This window comes from Tursiops truncatus, chromosome 19, assembly GCF_011762595.2.
Source record: "Tursiops truncatus isolate mTurTru1 chromosome 19, mTurTru1.mat.Y, whole genome shotgun sequence".
Taxonomy (NCBI): Eukaryota; Metazoa; Chordata; class Mammalia; order Artiodactyla; family Delphinidae; genus Tursiops; species Tursiops truncatus.
In genome coordinates this window covers 12,161,899-12,177,410 of record NC_047052.1, presented here as the reverse complement: position 1 = coordinate 12,177,410, position 15,512 = coordinate 12,161,899, and the positions used below count along the sequence as shown (strand labels likewise).

General features: G+C 41.1%; 2 protein-coding genes across 7 annotated transcripts in view; one reads left to right on the top strand and one right to left on the bottom strand.

Annotated features, from left to right (window-relative positions):
* The window catches only part of CFDP1 (craniofacial development protein 1), a 134,810-nt gene extending 124,462 nt beyond the window's left edge, over nt 1–10,348 (bottom strand). Inside the window, exons 1-3 of one of the 6 annotated variants that reach the window (XM_073796794.1) lie at nt 10,154–10,348; nt 2,190–2,307; nt 244–463 (exon numbers count right to left, since the gene is read on the bottom strand). In XM_073796794.1, coding sequence (XP_073652895.1) covers nt 244–463; nt 2,190–2,307; nt 10,154–10,217 — 402 coding nt within the window. In that variant the 5' untranslated portion in view covers nt 10,218–10,348. The remainder of the gene's footprint in view (nt 1–243; nt 464–2,189; nt 2,308–10,153) is intronic. The other 5 variants (XM_073796793.1, XM_073796795.1, XM_033846218.2 and 2 more) reach the window with 5 other exon arrangements.
* A 590-nt stretch (nt 10,349–10,938) lies between these two features.
* Nucleotides 10,939–12,612, top strand: LOC101337958 (tigger transposable element-derived protein 1). The gene has a single exon (XM_004313469.1). It carries the CDS (start codon nt 10,939–10,941, stop codon nt 12,610–12,612), a length of 1,674 nt encoding a protein of 557 aa, XP_004313517.1.
* Nucleotides 12,613–15,512: the final 2,900 nt, after the last annotated feature.

The following is a 15,512-nucleotide window of genomic DNA, read 5'->3' as shown; positions in this document are numbered from 1 at the left end:
CTATCCTTAAATATTTCATCTCTAAACAGTTAAATGCTTATTGAAATTTTATTTAATTAGAAAGGCTTTTGTTTCCTACCATAGGGAATGCTTTGCTTTTCACTTAGTAGAGTTACTATTAAAAGGCATCTAGTCTGATTTCTGTTGTAAGCCTCAAATCTCAGTTTCCAAATTTAAAAAATCTATCTGGGGAACTTCCGGCATTTCTGGCAAAGCATTCATCCCATTCATCTATTAACTTACTTTAACTTGTGTACGCAGAGGCACTTTTGATTTTGGTCCTACGTCATTGAGGAAGCTGGCCCATAGTTCATCTTCCTTCTTTTTCTTTGCATCCTCTGACTCAATGCCTTTTTCTGGCTCTGCAGCTCCATCTTCCTCCTCACTACTACTTCCTCCAGATTCCTCATTGGCATCCTCCTCGTCCTCTTCTTCTAATGAGAGGCCACCTTGTTTTCTCTTCCTAATCACCAACAGTCACAAGGAAAAGGAAAGACAAGACAAACAGGCAAAATAATTTCAGTTATCCCTTCCTGAATTCCAAACATAATGTTGCAAATATCAGAAAACTTTTAAATCTGGGGACTACTGGTTAACACGCCTGATAGGGGAAGTGGGAGAGGTAAGCTGAGATTTTGTGGAAGAAAAAAAGAACTGAGCTCTTACAGTTAGGATTTTCCCAAAGCATTTAGAATCAAAATACAGCGTTCTACTTCTAAGTTAGGACCAGCTGTTTTCACCAAGAAAATACCCAAAATCACCTCACAGAATCAATCTGTTCAGAAAGAGGGTTCTAATAACATACATATTCCTGGCATTTTTGACTTTTTAAAAGTCACTCCATGTGGGGAACAGAGATTGAAGAGAGCCTCAGATTTATTTGCACTGTTTCTTCCCAGAGTTCTGAGGGGGTGGGGAGTGGGGAATCCATGTTTCTTCCCACCTTCTGAAGATATGAAAGCTGGAATATACAAAAGCCAAGGATAAAAGAACTGGGTCCAAGACTTAAAAGAGTAAACTGCTTCTTAAGACTATTCTGACTTCAAGTGAATCACCTAATTCTCAAAATTCTCTTTCTACAATCTGATTTTTGCTTCAATGTCCAGGAAGACAGAAACACCAATCAAAGAGAATAAAAGACTTGTATTGAAAGACTCCCTTTGTGAGTTAAATAACTTGTCAGAATTTTCATAATTTTTGGTGGGAGTGCAATTCAGTACCAGGCTTGTAGAAGGTAATTTGTCTATACCTATAAATTTTTTTTTTTTTTTTACTACATATAACACTGGGTAAAACAATTCTACTCCTACAGATCTAATTTACAAATATACATGTGTACAAAGACACATAAGAAGAATATTCACTGCAGTCTTATTTGATGTAGTAAAGATGAGGACAATCTAAAGGTCTCTCAATAAAGGAATGTTTAAATAAAGTAAGGTCTGTCCAGTAATGTAACACTATGCTGAAAAGAAAAAGGTATAGCTAAATATACTGCCATAGTATCATCTCCAAGATGTGAAATAAGGAAAGTGAGAAATGATATGCAGAGTATGCTACTATTCATTTTTTTTTTTTTTAAGAGTAGGGAATTCCCTGGCAGTCCAGTTGTTAGGACTTCCCATGCTTCCACTGCAGGGGGCGTGGGTTCGATCCCTGGTCAGGGAAGTAAGATCCCGCAAGCCTCATGGCCAAAAAAAGAAAAAGTAGGAAATACATATATACATGATTGTACATACACAGAATTATCTCTGGTAACATAATTCTTCTGAGACAAAGCAACAAGGGCTAGAGATGGGGTACATATTTTTTGTAGCAATTGCTTTTTTCTTTTCTTTTGGCCGAACCACGCAGCTTGTGGGATCTTAGTTCCCTGACCAGGGATTGAACCCAGGCCCTGGCATTGGAAAGGCAGAGTTCTAACCCCTGGACTGCCACGGAATTCCCGGGTTTTCAATTTTAAACCAGGTGCACATATTACCTATTAACTTTTTTAAATTAAAGCTCAAAAAATTTTAAAGCTTGCCAGAGAATAAGAATTTAATCCTAAAATGTCACCAAATATTTCCCTCAATGAGAAAAAGGTTAGAAACCATGGCAGTAAGAAATCTATCATGAGACCAATCCCAGCAATCTGGAAGGTTATGACAACAGCCCCTGACTTCTAAGGGCCTTGAGGGCAGCATCACCTGGCCGGAATGCTCTGAGATTTTCTTTTTCTCTCTTTGGTTTTCTGTGTCTGCTCTTCACCATCCACTTCATCTTCCTTCACTAATTCATTTACATCATCTTCACTATACTCTCCACCTGAAATCACATAACAGGGTTGGTCAGACAGACAGGAATAAAGGTTTTCACATCAAGATGAGACATTTTCATTAAGAAAAAAATGTAGTACTTTCCAGACTAAAATATCATTTCCTGAGGGATGTCTTCCCTATTCCTGAAGACCAGGCTAAGTTCCCCTATTCTAAGCCTCCAGGGCAGTCCATATTTCCCTCCTTAACGCACCCCACTTATATTTAATGCTTGCAATTTCTGCTATGCTCCACACACCACGAAAACTAATGAAAATCGCTATCTGTAAGGGTCAAGGCAGAAGACAGTGGGGTAAGCAGGGGCAGCAGAAGCAAGAGTTCTCAGTGTTTATTGCTCCGCAGAATTCTAAAAATCCCTTAAACTGAGCAAAGTTTAAATAAACAAACATAACCAAACTGATAACACAAGCCACAAAGAAAGGATTTACTCCAAGGACTTTATTTATTTATTTATTTTTAATGAATTTATTTATTTTATTTATTTATTTTAGGCTGTGTTGGGTCTTCGTTGCTATGTGCAGGCTTTCTCTAGTTGCAGTGAGCGGGGGCTACGCTTCGTTGCGGTGCTCAGGCTTCTCATCGCGGTGGCTTCTCTTGTTGCACAGCACGGGCTCTAGCCACGCAGGCTTCAGGAGTTGCAGCTTGCAGGCTCAGTAGTTGTGGCTCACAGGCTCTAGAGCACAGGCTCAGTAGTTGTGGCACATGGGCTTAGTTGCTCTGTGGCATGTGGGATCTTCCCAGACCAGGGATCGAACCCGTGTCCCCTGCATTGGCAGGCAGATTCTCAACCACTGTGCCACCAGGGAAGCGCCTCCAAGAACTTTAGAAAGAGTATTTTGACTGTTCATCCTTAGCAAGATGCATTCTAAAGACCAAAAAAGTTCTATTCCTAGTAGTAACATTGGTGTTGGTATTTTGAAACTGTTCTTTTTATTATAGGTAAAAGAAAGTTAAGTAGTTATACTAATCTTGTTAGGAATCCAGAACTTCAGAGTAAGAAATGACACACAATTATAAAACCAAAGAAATTAAGAAATTAAGTGAAAACAAATGTTAAAACTGAACTTAAAATTCAGAACTCTTAACTCTTTTTAAGATAAATATTTTCTAGCTCTGTTCACTTAAATGGCATAGAAGCAATGCCACTCTAGTAGCAACGAGCATTTCTTTAAAGTTCAGATTGTATTCTTTGATATAACTCAAAACAAAAATGGCTCCCTGAAAAGGCCAGCTAACTTCAGGTCTGAGGGAAGGAAAGCACAAGGTGAAATGGGGACATTTTGCTGTGCCAGAAAGCAAGGTAGTTATTTAAGAATAATGGGTCACATTAAAAGGATATAAGATCCAGCTTGAAAGAACTTTTAGTGGCCAAAAGTGATGACCTGACCATTAAAACGAGTAACTGTTAGACTGAAACACATTGAATCAATAAAAAACTGTGACACCTTTATGATATATTTTTTTAAAAGACAGAAAAAATTATTTGTACCAGGGCTTCCCTGGTGGCGCAGTGGTTAAGAATCCGCCTGCCAATGCAGGGAACACGGGTTCGAGCCCTGGACCAGGAAGATCCCACATGCCACGGAGCAACTAAGCCCGTGCACCACAACTACTGAGCCTGCGCTCTACAGCCCGCGAGCCACAACTACTGAGCCCACGTGCCACAACTACTGAAGCCCGTGCGCCTAGAGCCCGTGCTCGTCAACAAGAGAAGCCACCACAATGAGAAGCCTGCACACGTCAGTGAAGAATAGCCCCCGCTGGACGCAACTAGAGAAAGCCCATGCGCAGCAACGAAGACCCAACACAGCCAAAAATAAATAAATTAATTAATTTAAAAAATTATTTGCACCATTTTAGGTTACTATTAAGAATACTCCCTATTTTGAAAATTGGAAATTAAGGGAAATGAATTAAACATTTATCCTGCCCCACTGATGAGGAAGAACTACACTTTCAGAAGAACATCAACCAATAAATGTAGAAGAACCACAAAATTAGAAAACCATCGCTCTCACACTCTAATGATAGTAGTAATTTAGGCAAGGATTATCAAGTAATGTTAAAAAACAATTTAAGTTTTAACTATTAAGTATACTGCCACACAGAATACTTTCCAATTCTAAGAGAAAAAATAATTACACAATAGAAGGACCAAACTCTCTTCATTCTGATCCAGAAGTCACAACCATGGGAATTAACCAGGTATTTTGTGTTTTCTGATGTTATGCATTATGAAACACTCAAGTCATCTATAATTTATTTTAGCTATAATTATTTCATTTGAATCCACCAAGCATTTAGATCTAACTTCCAATTTAATGAAAATTCAAGGGACGAAGGAACAACCTAATACCATTAGGGAGCAACCAGACAAAATCAGAAGGTGAGACATTCTGCAGGACATACAGCCTGATCTCCTAAGCCAATCTAAGTCACAGAAACAGGAGTGTGCTAGATTTAAACAGATTTAAGGGATAGAACAGCTGGATGATACATGTAGTCCTGAACTCAATGGTGATTTAAACAAAAAAGCTAAAGCCATTTTTGAGTCAACAAGGAAAACTTGAATATGGTTTGTATATTAGATGAGCTGAAAGTTTACTGAAATGGACAGGGACAGAATGTTCACTGAAAAGAGCAGGTTACAAAGTAACATGAAAAAACTATGATTTCTAGTTGGGGAAAAATACAAATAACTACACTCCGGTATAGAAAAAAGATCAGAGTGGGTTTCACTAAGGGACCAATACTGATAATCTCTGGGTGGTAGGAATGGAATGATTCTGATTTTTTATGTTTAATTGCCTGCATTTTCTAATTTTCTACAAAGTTCATGCACTGCTTTTGTAATAATATATAGCTATTTTTCTTCATAAAAACGGATGAATGTTGTAGACAGTTCAGACAAAGAGATGCATATGGCTCTGGATCTTAAACATGAAAAAAGATGCTCAATCTCACTGATAAGAAAAAAGCAAATTTTAAATTACACAAACAACCACAAAAATCATGCAGTTACTCTAAGAGTAAGAAACAGAGTAACAACCCTATAGACAAAAAAAGCACAAATCTTTTTTAAATTGAAACTCCAAAGACTCAGAGCTTCCATCACCTTTTCAGTCCCCCATGCTTAATTTAAATATGAGTCAGACAACTAAGAATCACCAAAAAAATCTGAGAAAGTGTCTAACATAATAATGCCCAACACAAATGTACAGGGTGAATAAAAATCACCTTAGCGGAAAGAGATTGTTTCTTCATTCTATCAGGCTAGCATTATTTGATACCAAAGCCAGGCAAGGAAATTACAAGAAAACTACAGACCAACATCCCTCATAAACAGATGCAAAACTCCTCAACAAAATTCAGTAATGTAGAAGAAGAATAATACATCAGGACCAAGTAAGTTTTATTCCAGAAATAAAAGGCTGTTCAAAAATTTTAAATCAATCACTGTAATTCATCACATTAACAGATAAAAGAAGAAAAACCACACAATCAACAGATGGAGAAAAAGCATTTGACAAAATTCACCTCTCAGCAGATTAAGAATAGAGGGAATTTCTTTAACCTAATAAAACACATTAGGGGCAGTATATGCAGACTGGCAGGATTCAAATCCCAGCCCAGCTACTATCTAGCTGAGTGACTTTGGGTTCCTCAGTTTCTTCATGTGTGAAATGGAGAGCACAATAGCACATACTTGATAATGTTATGTGATTGAGTTAGTAACGAGTTAGACAATGTAAAGTGCTTAAAACACACACAAAAGGCATCTATGAAAAACCTATAGCTAACATTATACCAAATGGTGAAACAGTGATGCCTTCTCCTTAAGACTGGGAACAAGGAAAGGATATCCACTCTCACCTGTCCTATTCAATATTACATTGGAAGTCTATACGAAGTACAATAAGGCAAGCAAAAGAAATAAAAGGTATGCCTATTGGAAAAGAGGAAATAAAACTGTTTCTGTACACAGACAATATGATCTAATTTGGGGGGGGGAGGGTAAAGGTGGCCTTGGAACTGTTAATTTTAGCGGCAGTTACATAACTCTAAGCATTTGTCAAAAATTCATAGAACAGTATAATGAAGAATGAATTTTACCATGCATAAGTTAAAAGTAAAAAAATTTAAAGCATTATTATTATTATTTGATAGGTAAGAAGTGGATTTTAGAGAGATACACATTCCATAGGAAGAATGTGGACCGTCTCTAAAGGCAAGAGTGGTCCCAGGGCATGGCGTCGTCTTGGAAAGTGAGAGCAGTCATGGGAGAAACACGCTCCACAGAGTGTGGGCCAGCTGAGAAGGGAAGAGGCCTTAAAGCATTAATAATATCCACAGAGCAATAAGATACTGCACACATGAAACAAGAACATGATGCTATTTAAAATTTGTGAAAAAACAAAAAAGTTATTCAAAATTAAAAACATCCAAGGGCCAGATTCAACACTGATACAAGAAAACAAAGCACATGCTGCCCAATGACTTCTGGAAGTTCCTGGTCCACTAGGTCAAAGACCTTGAAGTGCTGCTGATGGGCAACAAATCCTACGGTGCTGAGACTACTCCCAATATCTCCTCCAAGAACCCCAAAGTCACTGTGGAAAGAGCCGCCCACCTGGCCATCTGAGTCACCAATCCCAATGCCAGGCTGCACAGCAAAGAAAATGAATAGACAGCTCGTGTACACACTGCACTTGTGTTAATAAAAGCCATAAAACTCTGGGAAAAATATGTAAAGACAAAAAAAACTCAACAGAAGAGTTGGATGGTAAAATACTGAAATATTCCCATAAAGTGAAAAAGAAATCAAAGGGTTAGAAAATAGAGAATAAAAATAGAGGAAGGGACTTCCCTGGTGGTCCAGTGGCTAAGACTCCCCACTCCCAATGGAGGGGGCCTGGGTTCAATCCCTGGTCAGGGAACTAAATCACACATGCCGCAACTAAAGACTCCGCATGCTGCAACTGAAAGATTCCACGTGCCACAACTAAAAGATCCCGCACCCGGAGACGAAGATCCCATGTGCTGTAGCTAAGACCCGGCGCAGCTAAATAAATACATACTTACATACATACTTCATACATACATAAATAAATAAAAAATTTTTTAAAGTTTATAAAAAAAAAAGTAGTACAGGAAAATAGAACCAGTCCATAAGGTCTAACATAAGATTCAACACATAAATAATGATGAGTCCAAAACAATAAAATGGAGAAAACTGTCCCCCCCAAATTTAAAAAGTTCCAGAAGTGACTTCCCTGGTGGCGCAGTGGTTGAGAATCCGCCTGCCAACGCAGGGGACACAGGTGTGATCCCTGGCCTCGGAAGATCCCACATGCCGCGGAGCAACTACGCCGGGGTGCCACAACTACTGAGCCTGTGCTCTAGAGCCCTCAAGCCACAACTATTGAGCCCATATGCCGCAACTACTGAAGCCTGCGTGCTCTAGGGCCTGTGCTCCGCAACAAAGAGTAGCACCCGCGAGGCAACAAAGACCCAACGCAGCCAAAAAAAAAAAAAAAGAAGTTCCAGAAGCCCCAGCAGAATGGATGAAAACAGACTCATACCAAGGTACAGTATATCACTGTGAAATATCAGAAAGTATCAGAAACAAAGAGACGATTCTATCAACTTCCAGAGACAAATTTTATATAAATGAGGAAAAATTACCGACAAGAGACTTTTTAATAAAAACACTGAAAACTTAGAAAATAATGGAGGAATATCTTTAAAATTCAGATAGAAAATTATTATTATAGAATGCAGAATTACTATTACAGAACACAGAATTCTATACCAAATTAGTAATCATGCCTGAGGGTCAATATTTCACTATTTTTAGATAGTCGAGGTCTCAAAAAAAAAAATGTTTCTAAAAAAATGCATCTTTCCTCAAGAAGTTACTTGAGGATTTATTCTCATTTTGGTGAAACACACCAAGAAAGAAGACATCATGGGACCCAAGGAACAGGGAATCCAAGAGAAAATGGAGGTAAAAGGAACATCCAGAGTGGTGGTGATGATGGAAAATCTTAGGTTTCAAAGTGGTAAAACCAAGACAAATTGGAGCAGGTCAGACGGCAAAGATGGACTTCAAAAAGTGAAAAATTATCTAATGAATCTAAATATCTTGGGAGATGATTTAGACAATTTTGAAAGTTCCGGATCAAATCAGTAGTAAGTACATAGACTAAGCAACAACAACAAAATGGCAATTATTAACTCCAGAGAAAACTAGTGTAGGAAAAGCAATAACTAACTGTATATACCACATGGTCAGGCCTGAACAAGATGTCCACAAAGTAATTACAAAAAAAGGAAACAATACCAGTCTAACCCAAATTTCACATAGGAACATTGGCAGGCTGGGGAGTTGGGGAGGGTCTGAAGGTGAAACGGTGAGGCTAAAGAGGGTGTTAAAATAACACCTAACATGGATGGGTTAAGTCAACAGACAACGGAAGTACCAAATTTTAAACGTAGAAAGCAGTGTCATGGGCTTCCTTGGTGGCGCAGTGGTTGAGAATCTGCCTGCCAATGCAGGGGACACGGGTTCGAGCCCAGGTCTGGGAAGATCCCACGTGCCGCGGAGCAACTAGGCCTGTCAGCCACAACTACTGAGCCTGCACGTCTGGAGCCTGTGCTCCGCAACAAGAGAGGCCGCGATAGTGAGAGGCCCGCGCATCGCGATGAAGAGTGGCCCCCGCTTGCCGCAACCAGAGAAAGCCCTCGCACAGAATCGAAGACCGAACACAGCCAAAACTAAATAATAAATAAATTAAAAAAAAAAAAAAAGCAGTTTCTTCTGGGGAGGATTGACAGGTATGAGGGGTGATGGAAACGGTTGTTTCAAAAATAAGCCTTTCAAAAATATTTGACTATTTTGAAACAGGCGCATGCATAACTCTGATTAAAATGAAAACTAGTTTTCAAATGATCACACTGGCCGATACCGAAGACCAACGTTGGTGGACAAGAATGGAACCCAGGAAACCAACTGGGAAGCTATGGCGAGTCTTAGTGTTAATGGTAGTTCAGTAAGAGCGAGATTGGTGAGGAACTGATCAGAAATTAACCTACACAGACGCAAACAGAACTTAATGATTGGTTAGACCAAAACAGTGAGAATAAGGACAACTCCCAAGGTTTTGTTTTGTTTTTAACCTGAGCTACTGTACGGGCAGATACTTCTAATGAGATGGGGAAGCCTGCGGAAGGTGCAGGAGGGCGGAAGGGGTAGGTTTGGGTGACATTTACTTTGACCCGGTTCGGTTTGAGAAGCCTATACAAAAACAAAAAATCCAAAGTCTGATCAGAGAGCAATGGGTATAGACGTTGCAAAGAGGCAAAGGGCATCATTATGTGAACTTTTTAACAACCAGATCCCTTTTGAGAACAGCAAGTGAAGAGACCTATCTGGAACGTGATGCTAGCTAGCAATTCTCTGGGGACGGAAGGCCTGGCGATAAGACTGCCTTTCAGAAGATTTCAGGGCTGGTAAGAGTACGCGATGACCGACCACCGCCAGCTTCACCAGAGGCAGAGCGGAGTTCACGTGCCGGTTCCCGCGCTCCGAGAGGCGGCGGTGGCCGCCGAAGCCAGGCCGTGAGGAGCAGCTGCGCGAGACGTCCCCGTGCACACTTCCTGGGCCACGGGGCCCTCACGGTGCAAGCAGGCGGGCGAGGGCGCGGGGCGGGGACGCTTGAGACCCGCGCCACGCGGCCACTGAGGCACCGGGCCCACGAACGCCGGGCAAAGCGCGCCTCACGTGAGGCGCGGGGCGGGGCAAACCGCCCCTCGCCTCAGGTGGAATCGCTCACCAGATGGCACGTAGTCTTCGTCCTCCTCCGAGGTGGAGAAGTCTTCGGAGTCGAATTCCTCCATGTCGCTGCCGCGCGGGGCGAACACAGCCGCAGCAGCTACCCCCAACGGCAAAGCTCTAGGGAGAGACCATACATAGAGCTGCTGCAGGGGCGGCGGTAGCTCGGGCGGCCCCCGCAGCTTGTGCACAGGCGCAAAGAGTGCTACGTGATCCAAATGCGACACTTCCGGGCCAAAGCCCCGGGCTTGACGCTGCTGTGGCAGTTGGCGGAACACGGGCTCCGTGCTGAAGCGGTGCATGCTGGAACTTGTAGTCCCCAGTGCTACCAGACGCTTTGATTTAGTAAATATGCTTAAATGAAATTTGTTTTGTCCACGGGAATACAGGTGACCTTCGTTATTCACCGGTTGGTATTTTTGTATTCGCTTACTTGTTAAAATTTACTGTCACCCCAGAAATCAATATTCGCGATGCTTTCTGGGGTTATTCGCGGACATGCGCAGAGAGTGAAAGTTTTGAGTCAACCAGTGGTGGCTTGTACCGACGTTGGAGGCAGATGATCCGCTATCTTGCTTCGGCTCTCGTACTCTAAATAAGTGTCCTCTTCGCAATCTGTTTAGTGCCGCGTTTTTTTTGCATTTTTTGTGCTTTTTGTTGGTGATTTCGCTGTTTAAAATGACCCCTGAGCGTAGTGCTGCGGTGCTGCCTAGTGTTCCTAGGCGCAAGAAGGCTGTGATGTGCCTTATGGAGAAAATACGTGTGTTAGATAAGCTTCGTTCAGGCATGAGTTGTAGTGCTGTTGGCCGTGAGTTCAACGTTAATGAGTCAACAATCCGGTACATCAAGAAAAAGGAAAAGGAAATTCGCCGATCTGTACGTGAGGCTGCTCCGGAAAGTGCTAAAGTGACATCTATAGTGCGTGAGGAAGCTATGGAAAAGATGGAAAAGCGGCTCAATTTGTGGATTCATGAGATGACAACCGATAAAAAAGGTGTGGTGGACAGCATTGTTGTGAGGCTGAAAGCCAAAGAAATTTACGGTCACGTTACCCAGGGTCAGAAAAACGTGAAACCCTTCTCGGCTAGCGCTGGCTGGCTTGCACGTTTCAAAAGGCGATATGGTGTGAGTAATGTTAAGCTTGCAGGTGAGGCAAGTTCTGCAGATCAGGAGGCTGCGGAAGAATTTAAAAAATACCTGCTAAGTGTTATTCAGGAAAAGGGGTACGTGGAAGAGCAGGTTTTCAACGCTGATGAGACTGGCCTATTTTACAAAGACGTTGGCAAAAGAACCTATATAACGCAAATGGCCTCCAAAGCCCCTAGCTTTAAATCATTCCAGGATTATGCAACCCTGCTTTTGTGCGCCAATGCCAAGGGCGACTTTAAGTGCAAACCCCTAATGGTGTACAGAGCTCCAAGTTCACAAGCACTTAAAGGGAAAAGCGTGAATCATATGCCGGTCCATTGGAGGTGGAACAAAAAAGCATGGATGACTTCTGATTGGTTCCACAGCTGCTTCATACCAGAAGTTGAATACTATCTCCAGGGCAGAAACCTTGCCTTCAAGATTTTGTTAATTTTGGATAATGCCCCAGTCCATTGCTGTGAAGAACTCAAAAATGCCCACCCCAACGTAGAAGTTCTTTTCATGCCCCCAAATACTACGTCTCTCATCCAACCCCTGGATCAGGGCATAATAAAAGCCTTCAAGGCGCACTATACTAGGGAGCTTTATAGCAAGGCTTTTGAGGCTCTCAAAGCCAACAAGGAAACTACCATGATGGACTATTGGAAGTCAGTCACTATACGCAACGTTATTGATTATGTTGGCACAGCATGGGACAACATCAAGCAGGCTACTATCAATAATTGTTGGAAAAATGTTTGGCCGGACTGCGTAGAAAATTTTGAAGGCTTTGAAGGTGTTACAGAAAGTATAAAGAACAGTGTCAAAAACATAATGCATATCGCATGGCAAATAAGTGGAGAAGGCTTTGATGACATGAGAGAAGAAGACGTGGAGGAAATTTTGGCAGAGAAGGCAGTAGAACCCACCAACGAAGACTTGGACGAGATGGCAAAACAAGGCGTTGGAGTCAGTGATGATGAAGATGGTGATGAAAGTCAGCCTAAGAGTCCAGGAATTGTTCCTCTTACAGCGGCCAAAATATCAGAATGGAACTCTGCCTTGGAAACAATTTTCAGTGACATGGAAGAGTGTGACCCTATGCTTGATCGCAGCCTCAAATTTAAGCGCTTAGCCTCCTGTGCATTTGCCCCCTATGCCGAGATGCTTAAAGATTTGAGGCAAAAAGCCAGGCAGACGGGGTTGACCCAATTTTTGGAGCCAGTTTGGGAAGGAAAATTGCCGACTCCATCAACAAGTGGTGAGAGCCAGACCTCTGAGGTTGAACTGATGGATGTCAACCTGCCACCCTCTTCCTCTTCTGCAGAATGAGTTCCACCAACCTCTCCCTTGCTTTTTGTGGGGCAAGCCAAGGTCGAGAGGTTTAACCACACTGTGCACTGTGCCATCACGCAGCCTGCAGCTCTATCAACAGTAAGATTTTAGTTAACGTTTTTATAAAACTTTGAACGCTTCATCTTTCATTTTTTCAGGACTTTATTTGCATTACTGCACACTATATAGTATGTGTTTACAGTACTGTATGCATTTACTGTACATGAGTACTATATGTGTAGTGTGTGTCTGTGTGTGTGTATGACTGAGGGGGAAAGTTAAAGTAGTACAATCTGTTTTGTACATTACACAAACATGCTGTCATTGAAATAATTGTTTCATTATAAACACTGCATATCATTATTTGTAAGAAAGAGATATTAAATTCAGTGTCTTTGAACAGAAACACACATAAAGCAAGGTTATGTACTGATCAGTTGACGAAAATGGTACAACCAGAGACCCACAGGAACTCAACCCTGTATTTCTGCTAATGGAGTGTGCACGGTGACCTTACAGTTATAAGTACTGCGAACGACAAGGATCAGCTCTATTCTAGAATTCAGACATCATCCACACCAGTCCTTCCTTCAAGTCAAGTTAATCCATATGGAAATACAACCATATATAATCCTTGTCATTTGGTCAGATTAAAAAATTATTATTATAATCCAACTCTGAGAGGCAGTAATCAGATGCAAATGAGATATCATTGACTAACATCCTATTTGTTCAGGTTTGGGTTTTTTCAGCTGATAATTGCTCCCTGTTGATACTCTGGACTAGGGTCTGTGTCACCCAGTCTAGTGTTATCTAAATCAAGGAATAGATGAAACATGTCTGTGATTAAAAGGACATTATGGTGGCTTTATGCCAACAAGCTTTTTAAAACAGCCTGATTGCAACATAGTTCCCACACCACAAAATTTGCTTATTTAAAGTGCATAGTTCAATCATTTTAGTATATTCACAGACGTGTGCAACCATCACCACAGTCAATTTTGGAAGATTTTCATCACCCCAAGAAGGAACCTCTGACCAATTAGCAGTCACTCCCCATTTCTCCCCAATCCCCAGCTTTAGGCTAATCTTTCTCTCTATATTTTCTTATTCCAGAAATTTCATATAAATGGAATTATACAAGATGTGGTCTTTTGTGACTGTCTTCTTTCACTTAGCACATTTCCAAAGTTCATTCGTCTTAGGTATATACCTGTGGAACTGCTGGACCACATAGTAACTCTGTGCTTTACCTTTCAAGAAACTGTCAAACTGTTTCTCCAAGCAACCATTTTATACCCTCACCAGCAATTTCTGAAGTCTCCAATTTCTCCACACCCTTGCCAACACTCTATCTTTTTGATTATAACCATACTAGTGGGTGTGAAATGACATTTCATTATAGTTTTGATTTGCACGTCCCTGATGACTAATGATGTTAAGCATCTATTCATGTCTTTATTGGTCATGGTATATGTTGTTTTGGAAAAATGTCTACTCAAATCCTTTGCCCATTTTTTAAAAGACTTTTTTGATGTGGACCATTTTTAAAGTCTTTATTGACTTTGTTACAATATTGCTTCTGTTTTATGTTTTGGTTTTTTGGCAGCGAGGCATGTGGGATCTTAGCTCCCCGACCAGGGATTGAACCCGCGCCCACTGCATTGGAAGTGCAGAATCTTAGCCACTGGATCACCAAGGAAGTCCCCCTCTGCCCATTTTTAAATTGGGTTGTCTTTCTATTAATGAGTTGTAAGAGAGAGTTCTTTATATATTATAAACGCAAGTCTCTTATAAAGTGTATGATTTGAAAATATTTCCTCCTGTGGGTGTCTTTTCACTTTCTTGATGGCATCATTTGAAGCATAAAAATTTTTAATTTTGATGAAGTCCAGTTTATCTAGTTTTACTCTAATGTCCCTCTTGCTTTGGGGGTTGTATCTAAGAAGGCTTTGCCTAACCCAAGATCACAAAATTTACTACTGTGTTCTTCTAAGAGTTTTATAGTTTTAGTTCTTACATTTAGGTCTATGACCCATTTCAGTAAATCTTTCTTATGTGAGAATAACAGAAAAATAGATGTGAAATTAGGACCCAGTATTTGGGACTTCACCATTCTCAGCCTCGTTTTCCTTGGACAGCATAAATAAACCCTACAGTGACCAACTGGGATGTCGCCTTTTGCCCCATCCCTGGGGTCTGAGTCTGGGGAAAAGGATACCCCAGAGTTCTTCAGCAGACTTTCTCCTCCATTACCCTACTTCTCCTACTCTCCTCTTTACAGATTACTAGCACTCCATACATTTGTTCAAATTTACAAAGTTTCTGACCACTTTATGGGTAACCAGGGAACTATTTTCTGTTGTGTCAAATAGTTTAGTAAAGAGGTCAAAAAATTGGTTAGCAGGCCAAATCCAGCATAAAGACATGCATTGTTCGATCTGAAAAGCATTTTACATGAAGTTAAATTAGCGGCCAGCTGTGATATTATGATTTCGCAGAAATATACATTTCATATACATTTTGGTCATTCAGGTGACCAAAATGTGTTTCTCATATATATTTGGCCTTCATCCACAGTTCCTGGCTCACAGCTCCCAAAACCCCTGGAATTTCCTAAGTGTTGAGAGTGGTAAAGGTGTCTTGTGTTGTATGAATGACTTTTAGAAGCAACTAAGGATGGGGCTGGTTGCCAGGACAACTTACCGTGTGATTAGAGGATTGGAACTTTCAGTCCCCACATCCCCACACAGCCCTCCCCTGCCCCACCTCTGGGGAGAGGGGGGAGGGGCAACAAGTTGAATCAGTTCCCAATGGCCAGTGAATCATGCATATGTGATGAAGTCTCCATAAAACCCCAAAAGGACAGGGTTGAGAGCTTCCCAGTTAGTGAACAC